Here is a 21,527-nt window from a genome sequence, read left to right as displayed (position 1 = left end):
CATAATTATGAACCACTTTGGCATAGCATACAGACAGAGATGAAAAAATGGGAGAAATTGCACTTATCTTTGCTGGGTAGGATAGCGGCAGTGAAAATGAACATTTTACCAAAATTTTATTTCTTTCCAAATGTTACCTATACTTAAAAAAGATGCGAACCTTTTAGAATGGCAGAAGGGTATCAACAAATTTGTGTGGGCAGGAAAGAAGCCGAGGGTAAAGATGAAAATAATGCAAGATGTACGTGAGAGAGGAGGATTGAAACTACCTAATTTAAAACTATATTATGATGCAGTGGCTTTATCTGTAATTAGTGATTGGACTCATTTAACCAATGATAGAATATTGAATATTGAGGGACACGATCTGGTATTTGGTTGGCATGCTTACCTGTTATTCAACAAAAAATTGGATAAGAATTTTAAAAGTCATATTTTAAGAAATGCTTTATTGCGGGTTTGGAAGAAATACCAATATAAATTAAATGACAAGATACCCATGTGGGCAATTCCTAGACACGCAATTGAAAATATGAATACAGCACAAAAACAGGACAGAATTACTTACAGACAGCTTCTTACCTCGGAAAGGGGGGTATTACAATTAAAATCTTTAGAGGTATTAAAAGAGGAGAAGGTAGTTCAAACATGGTTCCAGTATGGGCAATTACAGGCTAGGTGGAAAATAGATCAAAAAATTGGTTTTATCCAAGTTGAGGATAATCTGTTTAAACAAATAAGAGATCAAAGCTTAATGCATATAAAGAGGATATATAATGTATTAATACAGATGGATTCGGAAACAGAATTAGTTAAAGATTGTATGATAAAATGGGCTCAAAATATTGAGGAACCAATAATGTTGGATACATGGGAAAGAATCTGGGTAAGAAATGTGAAATTTACACAAGCTCAAAATCTGAGAGAAAATTTTTACAAGATGTTCTATAGATGGCATTTAGATCCTAAAAAGTTGGCTTCTATGTATCCGAATGTACAGCCTAAATGTTGGAGGTGTGGTTCTCTCGATGCTACATATTATCATATATGGTGGACCTGCCAAAAGGTTAAGGCATTTTGGATAAAAATATGGTGGGTCATGCAAAATGTTTTTAAAAGAAGGATAAAGTTTATTCCTCAGTTATTTTTACTAGGTATATGTACTGACTTTACAGTGGTAGAGACCAATTTGATTCTGCACCTGATAACTGCAGCAAGACTGTTGGTGGCGCAATATTGGAAGAAGGAAGACTTGCCTACAATCCAAGAATGGACATTGAAAGTAACAAACTTAGCCGAGATGGCTAAAATATTGGCATATCTCAAAGATCATTCAAATGAGAGATATAAACGAGACTGGAAAAAATGGATTGACTATATACAAAATAAATACGGGACTAAGAAATTCCAGTTAGCCTATGCTTAAGATCAGAAATGATTTAAACTGTTAAAAGTCAGTTCAGTAAGAAGAAGCTAAGGTCAATCTAGAATGTCATTAATTTCTTTATTTCTTTTTTCTCAATAGATTTTAGACTGTGTTAGTTAAAAATCCATACCGTGTACGGGTTCTGGGAAGTCGGGGGGGGGGGGAAGGAGGAGGGGGGTGGGAGGGTGGAGGGAGGGAGGGGCACACACAACAAAAAAAATGTACTTCAATGTCTTAATGATTGACAAATGATGACATATCTGTGTTTTTTTTTTAAAGAAAAATAAAAAAGTTCTGTTTTAAAAAAAAATTATCTCTGGGACTATAATTGACTTTCAATTTAATTCATTGGGCTGTTGTAAGGAAAAAAAATAAGGGAAGAGGATCTTGTGGCTGCTGCCATAAGCTCCTAGGGGAAAAAAGGAATACATTTTTAAAATCCCAAATCTTCCCTTGACTACATTTCCAAGATTACTCACAGTCCATATCACATTCAGAAACCATTAGAACACAGACTTCTTATTCCGGAAATTGCAGTATTGTAAGCAGTGGTGGGATTCAATTTTTTTTTACTAGCGGTTCTGTGAGCTTTGCGGGCGTGGCATGGCTTGGTGGACACGGCAGAGGAAGGATACTGTAAAATCTCCATTCCCTCTCCACTCCAGGGGAAGGTTATTGCAAAATCCCCATTTTCTCACGATCAGTTGGGGCTCGGGAGGCAGAGAATTGATGGGGGTGAGGCCAGTCAGAGGTGATATTTACTGGTTCTCCAAACTACTCAAAACTTCCTCTACCAGTTCTCCAGAACCTGGTCAGAACCTGCTGAATACCACCTCTGGTTTGGACCATTTGCTGAGTTTGTTGAGTATTTCAAGCAAGGCCTCGTCATCAGTTATTGCTAGGAAAACTTACTGAGAGCTGAGAGCACAGCTGCTCACACACAACCTCTTTTGACTTATCACTTAGTTTCAAAGAGAACTAGAGACTAGCATCTTTCAATGATTGGGGACTTCAGAGAATATGTGTCCTTCTTTCCCTCTTTTGCTAACAATCATGGACGGTGTTGTCTCCTGGCAAGTAAGAAAGAATTCTGTTGCCTGCATGTTTAATTGAGAGAAAGACTATTCCAGATCCCTAAAGAAGATCCAAGCAGTTACTGTGCAATCATATAAATGGACATCAAATACATTCAATGGAGCTACAAGCAGTTGTAAAAGAGTGCAGAGAAGAGCAACAAAGATGATTAGGGGCCTGGAGGCTAAAACATATGAAGAACGGTTGCAGGAACTGGGTATGTCTAATTCAATGAAAATGAGGACGAGGGGAGACATGATAGCAGTCTTCCAATATCTCAGGGGTTGCCACAAAGAAGAGGGGGTCAAACTATTTTCCAAGGCACCTGAGGGTAGGACAAGAAGCAATGAGTGGAAGCTAATCAGACAGAAGCAACTTAGAACTGAGGAGAAATTTCCTGACAGTTAAAATAATTAATCATTAGAATAACTTGCCTCCAGAAGTTGTGAATGCTGCAACACTGGAAGTTTTTAAGAAGATGTTGGACAACCATTTGTCTGAAGTAGTGTGGGGATTCCTGCCTAGGCAGGGGTTGGACTAGAAGACCTCCAAAGTCACTTCCAACTCTCCTATTCTATGTAAACATCTGAAATTTTGCCAATGAAAGTGCAGGGTGCAATAAAATCTTGCCAAATAAAGTGCAGGATGCGGTCCAGGATGTTCCTAAGAATTAAGGCTGATTCAAATGTACAGAACAAATAAATAAATAAATCATGACTTCATGAGGGTGGTACTGCAGATACTTATAAAAGATTCCTGGTTTCTAGGATGCCGCAATTTCTGAAGACATTTCTGTTTCAAGAGGCCAACTGGCTTACTCTTCCATGGATCTCTCTGCCAGCACTGTGCTTCTCCTGACTATCTCCTGCTGCCTGGGGAATACTGAAGTCAAAAGTCACAATTATATACTCACTGTACCAAATGGGGGTCCCTGGGGTAACTGGGGCCCAAGTGAGTTTTGCCAGGGAGGCTATGCAATTGGCTTCGCCCTGAAGGTAAAAATTTATTTTTCAGATGGTCTTTTATTTCTTTCTATTTCCTTGAAATTAACTTTTCAGTTTTCCACTTTGTGTTTTAAGAAAGGCCACAAGATATGTGTTGATGCTTAACATTTCTTTGATTCCATAATCAAAGAGAGGCACCGATTGTCCCATATTGATAGGTAAATGTTGGAAATTCCTAGAACTGAAGGCTCAACGAAACCAAGGCCTGATCTGGAAGTTTATCAGAGTCTTATTTTCCTAGGTAGAACCACGCCAAGGAAAAGGTGACGATACAGCTCTGAATGGAATCCGTTTGTACTGTGACAAAGGCAATCCAATTACGTCTACAGTTGGACCGTGAGTAACCAACTTTCTTGTCCTTTATTATTTTCTTGTGAGGAGATGACTGATTGCTATTAATTTCAGAAGGGGATGCACTGGAAATAAATGAATTAATAAAGCTGATTTTAATGCACTGTTGTGCAATGGTCTCTCTGAATTAGCAGCTGAGACATGGTTGGAGACTTGTTTATTCTGGAGAAGTCCCAAAATAGCTGCTAATATTTTGTGCACCACAGCAAATGTATCTCCAACCATAGGTCTTTCTTGACGTGCTCATTGCTCTTTCCTGACATTAATTCATGCCCCAAACACCCCTTTATTGACTCAATGACCCTTGGTGGCGCAGTGGTTTGAGTGCTGTGCTGCATGCTACTTCTTCTGCCTGCCGGCTGCCTGCAATTTGTATCCATTATTTTTTTCCCTAGAAGCTTATGGCAGCAGCCACAAGATCCACTTTCCTTGTTTTTCTCCCCCTACAACAGCCCAACGAGTTAAGTTGAAAGTCAATTATAGTCTCAGAGATAATGAATTTTGATACTCAGACATAGAATTCAACTGGTTCCTAGTCCCAGATTTTAGCCATTATGCTTGAGTCTTGAGGCCTGATGACAAGAGCTTAATCAAGAAACCAAAGAGATGTGCATCTATCTTTTATTGGCAGGTGGGGAAAATGGACCATCATCCAGTTATGCAAATCAGGCCACCACCTGGTTTCTTTTTCTCTGAGAGTGGAAGGCCCTCAAGGAAACGGTGATGATACGGCAGCTAACGACATCCAGTTCACCTGCAGTGATTGTCAAGGCATCGTGGGCTATGGCCTGCTTTGGGGTGATTTTGGCCCATGGAGCCATCGCTGCCCCTCGACTGGTATATGTGGGATACAAACAAAGGTGGAGAAAGAACAGGGCGGGGGTGATGACACAGCACTCAATGATGTGCGTTTTTACTGCTGTTAATGGCTGATACATATTTTGTCACATGGAAATACGCTTTTGCTATACATTTCCAAAAATTGTTAATTATAGTCTAATATTAACTTGAGGAGAGAGTAAAATCTTTGTGCAAAATGTGGTAGTACAAGGTAATCCTCCCACACCTCTGTGTATTTTGAAATGGGCTCATATTGGAGAGAAAAAAATGTTGTGGCAGAAATCTCAAGCATTGCAAAGATTGATGATCTCTTCTCTATCATTTTGAATCAAGTCACTGAAGCAAATTGTAATTCTGCATTACTGCTTTCTTGCTTGCAAATAAAATTGTGTTGCATCTTCAAAGTCATTCCTTTTTTTCATTGAGCCACGTTTTGGGCCACGATAATACGTATTTATTTCTTTGGGTTTATTTATTGGTGCATTTCACTTCAGAGAATAGAAAGAAAATAAACTATAGGTGGACTAGCACGAATTAAAAACCAACAAAAATTGATGATATACGTGTTTTTATTAGATGAGCTACAAAAGTTTTCTTCTTAGACAAAGCCTACCAATGATCACTTATCCAAATCACTACTTTTCTGTTCTTGAAATACTTACATAAAAATTTATTGAGATTGATTTGATTTTATTGAGTTTGTATGCCGCCCTATTCCCGAGAGATTCAGGGCGGCTCACAATAAAAAGGGAAGGGATACAAAAAATAAAATAAAACAACAATTTAAAATTCTACAACAGCTCTAACCTCGAATGGGGCTGGATAGTTCAATGGCCCCAGGCCTGCCGGAACAGCCAAGTCTTAACTGCTTTGCGGAAGGCCAGGAGGTTAGTAAGGGTCTGGATCTCCACGGGGAGATCGTTCCAAATATCTCTCCTTCAATCCCATGCCTTTCATTGGCTCTGAATTTTTATGTTTATGTATTTATTGATTTCATTTGTACATCATTTCAGCTTAATCAGGCTCTTGGTTGCTTACAAATTGACACAAACCCAGTTTGTCAAAAAGTTTATCAAAGGTCAAGCAAGATGCCTCTTCCTGAGGTCTGGAACTGAAAAGCCATCCCTTGACCTTGTGAATATGAGGAACTCTCAGCTGTTTATCCCAACATGACCACAAGCCTAATTCCACTAGGAAAATGTGTCCTTTTGTTAACTGATATTAATACCAGACCAACAATGAAGTCATAAACAATCTCCCAATCCAGGAACTACCAACTCAGTCAAACAATCAAGAAGTAAGCAAAAGGCTGGTCAATAAAAAACTAAGAAGAAAACAACACTCCCACCATCAAAGCTGTTATATAAACAGAAATCAAACCCTCCTCACTTCTAGTACTGAAGATATCTCTTTGTTTTAATGAAACATCCACAATAAACCAACCAAGCAGAATTTCAGCATCTTACCTCAAACTCATGAGATCAGAGAATGGTTTCCAACAAGAATAGAATAGAACAGAACAGAATTCTTTATTGGTCAATGGATTTTTCTTTGGTGCATATGCTCTCAATGTACATAACGAAAAATAAAATAGAATACATTCATCAAGAATCATAAGATACAACACTTAGTAATAGTCACATGTTACTAATAAGCAATCAAATTATACTAGGAAACAATCAAATTATACTAGGAAATAATCAATCAACAAACAATCAAATTATATTAGGAAAAAATAAAATATAAAAATTTAAATATACAAGCAATGTGGTTATAGTCATAAGTGGGAAGGGATAAGTACTAGGAAGGAAGATAAGAATAATAGTCATACAGTCTTAGTAGGTAATATGACAGTGTTGTGGGAATTAGTTGTTTAGTAGAGTGATGGCATTCAGAAAAAAATCTGTCCTTGTGTCTAGTTGTTCTGGTGTGCAGTGCCCTATGGGTTCGTTTTGAGGGTAGAAGTTGAAACAATTTATGTCCAGGATGTGAGGGGTCTGTAGTTATTCTCACAGCCCTCTTTTTGACATGTGCTGTATATAGGTCTTCAATGGAAGGCAGGTTGGTAGCAATTGTTTTTTCTGCAGTTATCCATTAAAGTTAATTATTTAAGTAAATAATGCCCCTCGACTGGTATATGTGGGCTGCAAAGAAAGGTGGAGGATGTACAGAGGAACCGTGATAACACAGCACTCAATGATGTGCGTTTTTACTGCTGTTAATGGCTGAAATGTATTTTGTCCCCTAGAAATACGCTTTTGCTATACATTTCCAAAGACTAATTATAGTCCAATATTAACTTGAGGAGAGAGTATCTGTTTGTGTAAAATGTGGCAGTACAAGGTAATTCCCCCTCCATACCATGCATGTCTTTAAATGGGCTCAGATTGGAGAGAAAGAAAATGTGGACTTATCTAGTGGCGATACAGGTGGCAAAATGTGCACATTTTCCCGCTCTTATCGCATCCGCAGAATCTCGCCCAGCCGCCCTGTTTAGGATAGGCCACTCCCTCTTGAAAGGGAGGGATGCGGATGAACCCTTACAGGGTAGAGCTGAGGAGTTCGTTCAGTTTCTGTCGGATAAAATCGCTCGGATCCGGATGGACCTGGACTCCACTTGGACGGTACCAGTCAAGGCGCTGGGGGAAGGTCCTGATTAGATTTTATGGAGCGAGTTTCAACTTGTCGCTCCTGAGGAAGTGGACAAGGCCATGGGAGCGGTGAGTGCCTCCACCTGTTTACTGGACCTGTGTCCCTCCTGGCTGGTCTCGACACGTGGCTGGCTCCAGAGGATTGTTAACACCTCTCTTCTGGAGGGATCCTTCCCACATCCTCTAAAGGATGCGGTGGTGAGACCCCTCCTCAAGAAACCATCCCTGGATCCAGCCATTTTTGAGAAGGCCACCACCTTCTCAACAACCTCATGTTCGTAGGGAAGGTTGTTGAGAAGGTGGTGGCCTTTCAACTCCGGCGGTCCTTGGATGAAGCAGATTATCTGGATCCCTTTCAGTCAGGTTTCAGGCCTGGTTACAGCACAGAAACTGCTTTGGTCACGCTGATCGATGATCTCTGGTGGACCAGGGATAGAGGACATTCCTCTATCCTAGTGCTCCTTGACCTCTCAGCAGCCTTTGATACCATCGACCATGGTATCCTTCTGCGATGGTTACGGGAGGTGGGAGTGCGAGGCACCGTTTTAAGGTGGTTCTCCTCCTACCTCTCGGACAGGTCGCAGTCGGTGTTGGTTGGAGGACAGAGGTCGACCCCTAGGCCCCTCAATTATGGGGTGCCACAGGGTTCAGTCCTGTCCCCCCTCCTATTTAACATCTACATGAAGCCGCAGGGTGAGATCATCCGGCGGCATGGGATTAAATATCACCAATATGCGGACGATACTCAATTGTATCTGTCCGCCCCGTGCCAACTCAGAAAGGCAGTGGAAGTGACGTGCCAGTGCCTGGAGGCTGTCAGGATCTGGTTGAGAGCAAACAAGCTTGCACCAGACAAGACCGAGTGGCTATTGATGCTGCCTCCCAAGTTTAGTCCAGACATTCCACCTCTTAGCCTGGGGGGTGATATTATACACCCCTCAGAGAGGGCCCGCAATTTGGGTGTCCTCCTGGATCCACAGCTGACGTTAGAGCACCATCTGTCGACTGTGACCAGGGGGGCTTTTGCCCAGGTTCGCCTGGTGCACCAGTTGTGGCCCTATCTTGACCAGGAGGCACTTCGAATAGTCACTCATGTCCTCGTCACCTCAAGACTGGATTACTGTAACGCGCTCTACATGGGGCTGCCCCTGAAGAGTGTCCGAAGCTGGTCCAGAATGCAGCTGCGCGAGCGATATGTATCTAGATACACCCATATTACACCTATCCTCCGCGAGCTACACTAGCTTCCTATTGGTCTCCGGACGCGCTTCAAGGTGCTAGTCGTTACTTTTAAAGCCCTTCATGGTTTAGGACCTGGCTACCTGAGAGACCGCCTCCTGCCACTTACCTCCCAACGACCAACAAGATCGCACAGGTTGGGCCTCCTCCGGATGTCAATCGGACAATGCCGGCTGGCGACTCCCCAGGGGAGGGCCTTCTCTGTTGCTGCGCCGGTCCTGTGGAATGATCTACCTGCAGAGATCCGGACCCTTACCACTCTCCTGGCCTTCCGTAAATAGCAGTAGACTTATATACCGCTTCATAGGCCTTTCAGGCCTCTCTAAGCGGTTTACAGAGAGTCAGCATATTGCCCCCAATAATCTGGGTCCTCATTTTACCCACCTTGGAAGGATGGAAGGCTGAGTCAACCCTGAGCCGGTGAGATTTGAACCGCTGACCTGCTGATCTAGCAGTAGCCTGCAGTGCTGCATTTAACCACTGCGCCACCTTGGCTCATCAAGACCTGGCTGTTCCGGCAGGCCTGGGGCTGTTGATTGATATCCAGCCCCACTTAGATGGAATGGGTGATGTGAATTTTAATATTGTATTTTTTTTTATTTCTATTTTTAAATTTAAATGTTTCTTGTCTGTTGTGAGCTGCCCAGAGTCCTCTGGGAGTGGGCAGCATACAAATTCTAATAAACTTGAAACTTGAAACATGCCTTTCATTGGCTCTGAATTTTTATGTTTACGTATTTATTGATTTCATTTGTACATCATTGCAACCTAATCAGGCTCTTGGTTGCTTACAAATTGACACAAACCCAGTTTGGGATAAATAACTAAAATCCCTAAATGTAAATAACTAAAGAATGTGTTGTCCTGAAACAACTACTACTTCTTCTTCTCCTTCTCCTTCTCCTTCTCCTTCTCCTTCTCCTTCTCCTTCTCCTTCTCCTTCTCCTTCTCCTTCTCCTTCTCCTTCTCCTTCTCCTTCTCCTTCTTCTTCTTCTTCTTCTTCTTCTTCTTCTTCTTTGTCACAACTACCATGCTCAATATGGGGCTTGTCAATTCAAGGGTGGAGTAATTTTCTGACCTTCCCAAACCTCTGGTTGGCCTGTTTTTTGCCTTCCCTAAGTCTCTCTATGCACTCTGCATTTACCTACATCCAAAACAGCCAGTTGATGCAATCCAAAAACAATGATTTTTGGAACAAGACATTCGGACATGTTCTCTTCAGGTCATAAGTTACACTGTATAGGGCAGATTGACTACAACTGATTAGAAAAAGTTTCCGTGACATTATTATTTCGCCGTGATATAGTTCAGCAATTTGTTCTGACAGTTAATTTTCAGAAATAATTTCAACAATTAGTTTCAGCAATCAGTTTAAAAAGCATATTTTGAGCACTTAGCTTCAACATTTGTTCTAGATCCACCTAAATCATGGGCCAGCAACGCGCAGTTCTAGAGCCACATGTGGTTTGTTCATCCCTCTCCTGTGGTTCTGTGTCACCAGTTGGTTCCAACATTGACAGGGCTTTCGGTTAGGACAGGTAGAGGAAAAATGATGCTGCCCTAGGAGAAGACTCTATGATGGTAGAACTGAACTTGATGTGCAGTCAGGTGAGGCAAGTGAGGCACAGCCTCACCTCTCATCATGAAAAGAAAAAAAAACATAAAAGGAAAAAATAAATTAAATGCTTGTATTTATCTAGTGATCTATACCATAAAGTTATTTCCCATTTAACTTCACCAGTTTTACATTATTTGGTATCAAAATTGCAGAATTTTCACATTTACCATTCAACTAGGAAGGCGAGAGCTTGCAGTGAGGCTGCAGTGAGTTCAACCTCTTAGCAATAGCAGTTAGATTTATATACCTCTTCATAGGGTTTTCAGTCCTCTCTAACTGGTTTACAGAGTCAGCATATTGCCCCCACAGTCTGGGTCCTCATTTCACCCATCTCGGAAGGATGGAAGACTGAGTCAACCTTGAGTCGGTGAGATTAGAACCGCTGAACTGCAAATATCAGTCAGCTGTAGTGGCTTTCAGTACTGCACCCTAACCACTGCGCCACCTCGGCTTAGGCTGAGGTGAGGTTGAGCTAGCTGCTACCTCACCATGGATGACTCTGCTTAACTGTTTAGGTGAGGCAGGAGAACTGTGTGCCTCACCTAGTCTGACTTTTTAGGCATTTTATAATCAGTATGAGCAGAGTTAAGTAGGGGCTTAAAAGCCAAAAAAAGTCAGACTAAGTGAGGCACAAAGTTCTCCTGCCTCATAGTAGAGGGCGCTCGTTCTTCCTGTGACTCAGTGGCAGCAGAATAAGTGACAGCCACAGAGCCCAACTCATGCAGTCAAGACGTAATGATGTCAGTGCCTCACCAGCCATAAACCTCACTGCAACCCACCCCTGCTTTGGAGTGGTCCGGCCACTCCAAGAATATTACATTCAGTTCTGGGCCCTTTGGAAGAACATTGATGAACTGAATGTACAGAAAAAAGCAATTCATATGTTAAGTGACTTCAGAGAAAGAGATATGAGGAAGTGTTGGAAAGGACTAAGCATATGAGGAAGTATGTTCCGCCTACAAAACAGAAAATTATGGGGCAATAGTTGCCCTCAAGTATCTGAAAGGCTGAAATGCAGAAAAGGGGGAAGGTTTGTGGGGTTCGTTCTTCAAGAGGATACAAGGAACAATGAGTTTAAATTATGAAGATTTTCCTAATTGGAAGGAAACAGGAATGGGCCACTTTGCTTGAAAGTTTGTAGACTTTTTCAATGAAGGGTTTTAAACAGATATTGAATATCCAGGGAAATGAATGAGATGCCCTGGGAGAACCTTCTCAGTTTTTAGATAGTCAGGCTACTGTTGAATAAGGCTTAGGTTCCAAGGTCCATTTGTGACCACTGGGAGAGAACTATCTCTTGAGTTGTTCTGAAACTATTAAAATACTCTTCAGCCCCTTTGCTGCTTTCAGGAAAGGTCTGTATTTCCATTCAATCAAGACTCTTCACTGGGAGTTAATCCATTTATTAGTATAAAGGCTCTTAATCAGGGGTGGGCTTCAAAAATTTTAGCAAGAGGTTTTCTGCTGGGTTGCTGGGTGGGCGTGGCCATGATGGGCATGGACTAGTTGGCCTTCTGTACCACAGTACGTTTAGGGTTAGGATTAGGCTTTCCTTGAGCCTCTGGGAGGGCGAAAACAGCCTCCCCAGACCCCACAGGCTCTCTGGAAGCAGGAAATGGGCCCGTTTCTAGTCTTCCCGAACTTCCAGTTGGCTCGTTTTTTGCCCTCCCCAAGGCTCTGCATGTGCCCTGCTCTTACCTGCAGTCAAAACAGATCATGTGGGGACTCCTGGGCTGGGAGGGCTGGGCGGGGCCAGCCAGTTGATGCAATCCAAACATAATGATTCTTGGAACAAGATATTAGGACATGTTCTCTTCAGGTCATAAGTTACACTGTATAGGGCAGATTGACTACAACTGATTAGAAAAAGTTTCCGTGACATTATTTCGCCGTGATATAGTTCAGCAATTTGTTCTGACAGTTAATTTTCAGAAATCATTTCAGCAATTAGTTTCAGCAATCAGTTTAAAAACCATATTTTGAGCACTTACATTTAGCATTTGTTCTAAATCCACCTCAATCATGGATCAGCAACCCACAGTTCTAGAGCCTCATGTAGCTTGTTCATCCCTCTTCCATGGTTCCGTGTCACCAGTTGGCTCCACCATTGATAGGGCTTTCGGTTAGGACAGGTAGAGGAAAAAGGATGCTGCCCTAGGAGGAGACTCTATGATGGTGGAACCGGACTTCCGATCGACTCCAGAATTGGACAGGGGGCTTCTGTTTAGGACTGTGTGGCTCCTTGAGTGTTTAGAGTTGCCGACCCCTGAACTAAATAATCCATTTCAAAACTTAAAGACAATAAATATAGAGTCAGTAGAATTTCTTGGTTAACTCTTCTGCAGAAAAAGACCCACATAGACATATTGATATGCAAATTGTTGAATGGAATGGTGGCAAGACTATATGAGATAAATATAATAAAGTATTAAATAAAAATGGGTACATTTTGAAGAACTTAATGGGCTAAAGAGTTTGTAGTTTTGAAAATGTGGAAATTTTCCCGGGCATTTTACATACTTTTAAAAATTCTTTAAAAAAAATCTTTTTAGCAAAAAAACACCCCAAAAACCATTTCACACAGTCACAGTTGTTGGGTTTGCTGCATCCCTGCAACTGTTCTTGGAATGACCACGCAATGATGGGATCAGCATGGACACAGGATTAATAACGTTGTCTTCCCTCAATACCACATAGAAAATATTGTGTGTTTTACTCAATGTAGTAAAAAGAAAGCGATCTATTTTTTCTAATGGCTGAAAAGCTACATAGTGGTAACCCATAATATGGTTTGTTTGAGTTAGTAATATGTAAACCTCTGTTGTGCTGCACAAACTATGGCTTATTGCAGAAGTAAGTAATTCATCATTGCCAAGTCTCTTCTGACTGTAATTATTAAAAAATAGCATCTTAACTTCCTTCCATTTTCAAGAAATCTCTTTGTGTGATCACATTATGCACAATTTAATGATTGTTGATATATTGTTTGGTATATTGTTAGAATTCAGACTATTAATTTCATAGTCGGAATTCTAACAATATACCAAACAATAAACATCTAGAATAGACCACACTTAAAAAAAAATCTGTAGGTTCTCTTTCACAAATGGTTCTTCTTCTTCTTCTTCTTCTTCTTCTACTTCTTCTTCTTCTTCTTCTTCTTCTTCTTCTTCTTCTTCTTCTTCTTCTTCTTCTTCTTCTTCTTCCTCCTCCTCCTCCTCCTCCTCCTCCTCCTCCTCTTCTTCTTCTTCCTCCTCCTCCTCTTCCTCTTCTTCTTCTTCTTCATCATCATTATCACAACTACCATGCCCAATATGGGGTTTGTCAACTCCTGTCCTGATGTTGTGTGGCCCATGGCTACTGAAAGTCTTGTTTTTATAGTTTTTATAGTTCAGCATCTTTAATAAACACAATTAAATTAAGCATTGGCTAAGAATTCAGTGGACTAGAGCAAAATGCAAATAAACTAGAACTTATTTTCAGAGAACAATGACAAGCAGGTTTTTTTATGTCCTGGCTCCATCTAAGTGAAGGATATAGACGGTGGTCAGGTTTCATGTCCCTGCCCCTACTTCTGTCCCACCTACAAACACTTGTTCCATTTAAAATCTTTCCAATTCTTGCAGTAGGAAAATTAACTGCAGGAAGACAGTAAGTATAGCTGTAGAGAGCAGTCAAAGGAGACCAGGGAGATTAAGTCAGCATTACATACATCTAGTTGTTTGGAAGAGTAGAAATATGGGTGGTTTAGTGGAATATGGATACCTTTTTCCTGTTCTAAGTATTAGTGTGAACATAAAAGTGAGAAATGCCTTTCACATTTGAGGAGGAGGGAGAGACTGAGAAATTAGAGCAAAGAAAAATCTATAGAGTGTGAAAAATAGAAAAGCTACCGAGTAAGAAAGGAGGAAAAAAACATTAAGGTGTGCCTTAATGCGCGTGCGTCTTTTGATGTGTGTGCCAATTTTGAATGTTCAAAACGTTTAACGGGCGCACTTGCAAAGTGGCTGGATTGACAATCTCGCCTATGTACAAAGTAATGGCCTTGAAGGCAAGACAACCCAATACAACCCCATGTGTCAGAATGTAAACTGATCTTCCAGAATTTCTAGGTATTTTCACAGAGTCCAAAAGCAGGATTTCCTCAATGAAAGGGACCAGGCAAATTACTTACTTATTTATTTTCACTCCATGCATTCAGGAGCTCATTTCCTCTTTTCCCCAACAGTCTTGGCAGGAATCTTGAGATGAGAGGGACTGTCTCAAAATCATCCAGTGGTTATATATTGACTATTTTTTTTTTGCTTTTATTTATTGTGCTGCTTAGTATTAATGCTTTATTTTGTTATATGTTACATATCATATATATATATATATGTATGTATGTATGTATGTATGTATGTATGTATGTATGTATGTATGTATGTATGTATTTAGTTTTACAACCCCTGGTATGCCCAAATACGGGAGGAAGCAGACTGCTTCCTTTCTCTGTCTATCGGCTTGTCACAAGAGACCATCACGACAGAGAGCCATTATTTTACATTTGTGTTGCATTTGTGCTGATAAATAAAGGGAGACTAGTATAGATCTATTTCAAGCTATTTATCTCTCATCATCTAGCCATACCGTTACTGGGATTTGAACCTGTGCTGTATTACATATATTAAGCAGTTGTGTTAACCACTAAGCCACAAGGTTCTCCTCCTTTATCAGCTGAGCCAGGGAAATAGGTATGCATTTAGTGTTACAACCCCCGGTATGCCCAAATATATATTCCCTCCTTCAGCCTGCTTTCATCTATCATTTCAAAGATTCTGTATGTATCTAAAAGTCAAATATCAAAGTTGGATCATCTGTCTAATTACACCTTTTGGTTACTTTTAGAGGTGATAAATAGAAAGGATGGAATGCATTTTGGCTCATAAAATTGTACAAATGAAGGAAATAATACGAATTGTTTCTCAGCATAGCTTTCTCAGTATCAGCTCAGCAACTCAGACTGATTTTACAGGAATGAAAATTTCTGTGAGATTAAGAAAATTATGCATTTGAGTTTATTGTTAACCTCACTTTCTGGTGTCTTGCTATAACACAGAAATCCTCTTAAGCTGCTAATTGTGGAGGTTTGGTTAAGACAGCAGGCTGGGGACTGACTGGTTCTCTAGTCATGTCTTAGGTACAAAGCCAACTGGGTTGGTTCCTCTATCTCAGCTCTAGGCCGATAGAGGCAGTGACAAACTGTTTGTAAAATCTTACCAAGAAAACTGCAAGATCAAATCCCTGGAATTAAGGGAGATGAAAAGCCATAAAACAAAAGAATGGAAAAGCATGATTTCATGAGGGTGGTATTGCAGATAGTGATTTGAGTGATTTCCGGTTTCTAGGATGCTACAATTTCTGAAGACTTTTCTGTTTCAAGGAGACTGGTTTCCATGGATCTCTCTGCCAGCACTGCTCTTCTCTTGACTATCTCCTGCTTCCTGTGGAATATAGAATCTCGACCTCAAAGTCTACAGTATTCTTCCCTGATCAGTGTGCCGAATGGGGGTGGATGGGGTGATTGGGGACCGAGCGAGTTTTGCGATTATGGCCTTGCTAAGGGCTTCTCCCTGAAGGTAAAAGTTTACTTTTCTGATGTTCCTTCACTACTAAATATTCTCTTGAACTTAGTTCTTCAAGCTTATCTTTCAAGAAAGGCAATCAAGAAGTAATTGTGTTGATGCTTTACACTTCCGATTCTACAATTAAAGAAATGTATTGAGTTTGGAGTGGAATATTGTGTGGCAGATCTAACCTTGATCCAATGCATTGACCAATATTTCTGAGAATTGAAATCTGAAGGACAGCAAGGGGAGAAAGGCTGATCTAGAACTTTACCAAGGTCATATTTTCTTAGGTGGAATATGAGCAAACGGTAGGTGACAATACAGCTTTGAATGGAATCCGCTTGTACTGCAACGATGGCACAATACTCGAGTCTAAAGTTGGACCGTGAGTAACTGATTTTCGTATCATATTTTATTTCCTTGTCATGAAGACGGAGAGGATGAGTTGCTGATGAGTTTCTGAATGAGTTGCTGATGATGAGACATGGATGAGAGATTTTTGTATTCCTGAGTTGTGCAGTGGTGTAACTAATAGTTTGTGGGCCATAGTAAGGATATCTCATTTAGGCTGTTCTTCCCTAGCGTGCATTTACTCCAACATGACCCCTTGTAGACTTGAGTTTCCCACATATTTCTCCCACTGTGCAGTTCATGAATCTATTTGCCTTCCTTGTAACTAGAAGACCTCCAAGGTCCCTTCCAATTCTGACATTCTCTTTTCAATGTCCAGAGGTAAAATGTAAAATCAAATAAAACCCCTGCATTAGTTAGCTTTCTTGTATACCTTATGGATGCTTGAGCTGCTAATAACAAGCAACTAAAAGTTGATTAAGAGCCTTTATACTACTTATAAATGGATTAACTCCAACTGAAGAGCCTTGATTGAATGGAAATGCAGACCTTTCCTGAAAGTAGCAAAGGTGTTCCTAAGCTCTTTTCATAGCTTAGGAACAACTCAAGTTCTCTCCCAGCGTTGACAAGTGGACCTTGGAACCTAAGCCTTATTCAAGAGTAGCCTGACTATCTAAAAACCGAGAAGGTTCTTCCAGGGCATCTCATTCATTTCCCCGGATATTCAATATCTGTTTAAAACCCTTCATTGAAAAAGTCTTCAAACTTTCAAGCAAAGTGGCCCATTCCTGTTTCCTTCCAATTAGGAAAATATTCATAATTTAAACTCATTGTTCCTTGTATCCTCTTGAAGAACAAACCCCACAAACCTTCCCCCTTTTCTGCATTTCAGCTTTTCAGATACTTGAGGGCAGCTGTCACGTTGCCCCATAATTTTCTCTTTTGTAAACAAAACATACTCAATAACTCTAACCATTGCTCATATCTGTTTCTCTGAAGCACATTAACACTGCAATTCCTTTCTTCTGTACATTCAGAAGACCAAGACTGCAGTGCTGTGCTTACATGTGCAAGTGATGTTAATGAAGAACAGGAGTGTGGTTGCTATTAATGTCATATGCTTGAATCAGTGGTGGGTTCTTCCAGTATGGCTCGGTATGGGCATACTGGTGGTAGCTGGGAGCAGCAGCCACCATACTGGAACGGTGGGCTGTTTGGCCCACCGGCCTGCCCACATTCCTTACCACTTTTTGAGGACATCAGGCCAATTGCACATGCACACAAAGCGTGCAGCACCTGAGTGACCTGCGCCGAGCAGCTGAGTGTTGCTGGGTGGTGGCACATCCATGTGTGCGTGGAGTGCATGTCCATCAAAGACACCCAGCCCCATCACAGCGTACCAGTTGTGACGGGATCTGGAACCCACTACTGACTTGAAACCTGGGCATAGCTCTTCGAAATCAAATTCCAGGCTATTCGGTCCCCATACTACGGAATGTTTTTGTTGGTGTATTAAAGAATGATGAAAATATGCTGGTTCTGAGGTATGGTTTGGAAAATATAGAGACCATAGGTTGCCTTTAAGCTTAAGGAAGTCCCAAGTACAGTGGTGGGTTCTGAACCCGATTCCACCTGGTATAGTTGGAACAGGCCCAGCGGCATCTGCATAGACGTGTACAGTGTGTGTGCACATGTGCATAGTGCACACATGCATCTTAGGGCCTCCATGAGCCTCCGCTATGCTCTTGCTGCTCAGCAGAGCATCGCGCAGGTGCTGTACGTGCCATGCGCATGTGCAGAAGCGCCGAAGACTTAAAAAACCGGTAAGGAGCTTGGGCAGGTGAGTGGGCCATCCGGAGCACCGTACTGGAATGGTATTCGGTGCTCCGGGCAGGCTCTGGTACATCCGTACCAGGGCGTACCATCTGCAACCCATCACTGCCCGAGTAACACTAATTCTGTACTTTTTACTACATAAGTAACCCACCCAGAAAAGCTGGTACACAAGACATAAACATGTCACCCAGAAAGGCTGGCCCTCAATAGACAATTAGCTTGGTACGCCACAGATAAAATGCAGCAAAATTAGCTAGTGATATTCTTGATACTTTTTGTACTTTTGGGTGGTTTCCTAAGGACACTGGAGGTTCTTGGGTGTCTCAGGACATTGTGTATTCACCTGCTGACTTTCCACAGTTTAAGAAGTTTGTAGTGATAATGGATGCCTCTGCATGTACACACCTTCTATGCTTTCTGCAGATTCCTGGTCGACAGTAACTGTGTATCATTTGCAATAGTTTGAAGTTTGAAGTTTGAAGTTTTGTTTTATTTATATACCTTTTACCTCTTTATCAGATTATTTAATTTGGTTCATTGCAAATGAACTCAGCAATCAAAATGCCTCAAATCAGGATTAGGGCAGCATTGACATATGAGATGTTGATTCAACTTTCTTTATTGCATAAGGGAAGCTGAGATAGAACTCAGACTTCCAATTAGAAACCGAGGCACTGAATTTCCATAGGGGATTTGCTAGCTGAATAATGACTCACTTCTTCAATTAATCAATCAATGATTCTAAACATGACACAGATTAGGAGAAGCCTCAGAAAAGCAGTCAAGGGAAGAATTATTTATCCCATTTTATGCCCAGCTGCCAAAAGACCCCTTTACTCCACCTTTTTCTAGAATAGCACCAAAGAATTAGGCTGACTATCAAATTTACCCAGAATTGTGTAATGATAGCAAAAACTAGACTTTAACTTGATTCCTAGCCCAAAATTTTAGCCACTATGCCTGAATCTCTTGGATTGATGGTAAGTCTTTAAGACACTAAAAGATGCTTTGTTCTTTTTGACAGGTGGGGAACCTGGACTCCAAAAAAAATCTGCATTGGTGGCTATCTGGTTTCTTTTTCTCTGAGAGTGGAAGGACTTCGAAAACATCTTGATAATTCAGCAGCTAACAACATCTGGTTCAAGTGCAGTCATAGCAATATGACCATAATGGGCAGTGGCCATACACGGGGTAAATTTGGCCCATGGAGTGAGAGGTGCCCGTTAAATGGTATATGTGGGATGAGAACACGGGTGCAGGATAAACAGGGAATAATAGGTGATGACACAGGACTCAATGATGTGATGTTTTTCTGCTGTTAATGGTTGATACATGTTTCCTCACCTATAAATATACTTCTGCTATGCACTCTCAAAGACTGTTAATTACCATATTTTTCAGAGTAGAACATGCACCGGAATATAAGACGCACCAACCTTTTGAAGAGGTAAATTAAAAAAAAAACATTTTTTGAGGAAGAAGGTGGGGCTTAGCAGTGAGAAGATGGAGTTTCAGGCTATTCCTGAAATTCCTCTATTCCGAAGGATTTTTGGACGGGTTTTTGGACCCTAGCTGTCCCGGAGACGACAGTGAAAGGTGAGGGGAGACCCAGTGACCTCACAGACGTTCGCAAAGTCTCTGGGGGGGGGGTATTAACCCCTCTGGCCAATTCCTTTTTGGATTAGCTGTATGCTAACTGAAACTGCAGGTTGCCCCTAAGAATGGTAGAAGTGATGTCATCTGGTAAGCTGATTTTATTATTCAAAGAGAGATGGTCCGCACTAAAAGTTTAAGCTAATCAAAGAGTAGAAGAACTTAGCGGCGAATTGGTCTTTTTTTTTTTAATGGATTTATGGCCGGTGGTTACTTTATTTCTTAAACGCTTTAAGGAATTCTTCGACATTCCCCCCCTTGACTCTTTCTAAGTGGTTGTAAAGCTAACCTTCTACTAATTAGCCCTTTACGATCTGACACTTTTATTGCTTGGCTGTGTTTAAGATCAGATAAGAATGCACAGTTCCCAGCGTGTTTTTATTTGCAAATTCTAACTACGACACATCATGGCGTCGGAATATTTTCCTAAGGGCACACTCCAGATTCTTCTTTCCGCATGTCGAAAGCTGTTTGATTCATTTCAAAAATTGGAAAAAAAATTGGATTACATGACTTTAAAATATGAAGGAAAAGGTGAGATCACTGAATGTTTGAATGTTCCTGAAATACAAATGGAAAATGTGAGAAATGGCGTCTGGTCTATCTCAGAGGAAGAAAGGAATGCCATGCTGGAAAGGGGGGGAGCTATAAAGAAGATTCATTTTAAGAGACAGAGTGCAGGAGAAATGAAAACTCCACCCTTGAGAATTAAAGTCAATTTGAAAAGTTTTACAAGCCTGGGACAACATTATTATTTCATCAGTGACATTCAGAGCAAAAAGGTGCGAAGATATCTCTGTTTGGACTTGCTTATAAAAACATTTGGTAAATTTATTCAACGAATGGCAATCGGATTGAGAAGATTTTGCTACTGGAGAGACATAGGCTGACAGATGGAAGAATACAACTTAAAATTAGTTAAATCTGATTACTTTTATTTGTAATAGATATAGCTGAATAATAATTGATATTGATAGTAATGTATATAATGTGGAGTTGGCTGATAGACTGAAGAATACAATTGAAAATTAGCTAAATCTAATTACTCTTTTTTGTAACAGACATAGCTGAATAATAATTGATATTGATAGTAATGTATATAATGTGGAGTTGATATAATAAATAACAATTGGATATGAGAAAACATTTTTTGGATTATACATAAAGAGTATCAATTACAATAATTATCACTATTAAAAAACTAAATAAAATATATACAACCAAATGTTAATTAATACTGGGAAAATGTTATGATATATGATATAATTAAATATTATGGATGTTCAGCTAAAATAGGATATGAGGATTTGATGTTAATAGAGGATTTTACAAGCAAGTAAATGAAATGTCAGCATGTGTTATGGATTAATTTTTTGGCATAGTTAAGGATGATGTTTAAATAACTAGAGTTAACTAAAACTGGAGGTATAATGATGTTAATATGGTAAACATTTGAGTTAAGATATTTGAATTAATATGAGTTAATGGAAGAGATGCACCAAAGCATGTTGTAACCAGCTGATATACTTTTTCTTTTTTATAATAGATACCTGTGTTTTTTTTTTGTTTTTTTTTGTTTTTTTTCCCCTGCCTTGTCCTTTGTCGTTTTTGTCTTTTTTTTTCTTTCTTTCTTTCTTTCTTTTTTTTTTTTTGCTTTTCCTTTTTGATTTTTTCTTTTCCCACTGGAGTGGGCATGTACTGTTTAAGATTATTACTTTTATTAATATTTTTAAATAATAATTACAGTCAAATGAAAATGGATATATAACGATATGTATGAATATTTGAGTCAAAATGCTTGAGTTAATATGAGTTATGTTTGTTGACTGTGGAGGAGATGTACCAAAGTTTATTTGTAATCGATTGATACATTTT

General features: G+C 40.3%; 2 protein-coding genes across 2 annotated transcripts; both read left to right on the top strand.

The window, feature by feature from the left end:
* Positions 1-3,324: 3,324 nt before the first annotated feature.
* Positions 3,325-5,090, top strand: LOC116509866 (vitelline membrane outer layer protein 1-like). The gene is made up of 3 exons (XM_032219150.1): positions 3,325-3,495; positions 3,746-3,840; positions 4,487-5,090. The coding sequence occupies exons 1-3, from the start codon at positions 3,325-3,327 to the stop codon at positions 4,779-4,781; spliced, it is 561 nt and encodes a 186-aa protein (XP_032075041.1). The 3' UTR covers positions 4,782-5,090.
* Positions 5,091-15,638: 10,548 nt separating this feature from the next.
* LOC116510261 (vitelline membrane outer layer protein 1-like) lies at positions 15,639-19,321 on the top strand. The gene is made up of 3 exons (XM_032219741.1): positions 15,639-15,821; positions 16,103-16,197; positions 19,024-19,321. Exons 1-3 carry the CDS (start codon positions 15,639-15,641, stop codon positions 19,319-19,321), a joined length of 576 nt encoding a protein of 191 aa, XP_032075632.1.
* The last annotated feature ends 2,206 nt before the right edge of the window (positions 19,322-21,527 follow it).

This window comes from Thamnophis elegans, chromosome 6, assembly GCF_009769535.1.
Source record: "Thamnophis elegans isolate rThaEle1 chromosome 6, rThaEle1.pri, whole genome shotgun sequence".
Classification (NCBI taxonomy): domain Eukaryota; kingdom Metazoa; phylum Chordata; class Lepidosauria; order Squamata; family Colubridae; genus Thamnophis; species Thamnophis elegans.
The sequence above is the reverse complement of the archived record's forward strand: the minus strand, read 5'-3'. Positions and strand labels throughout refer to the sequence as shown.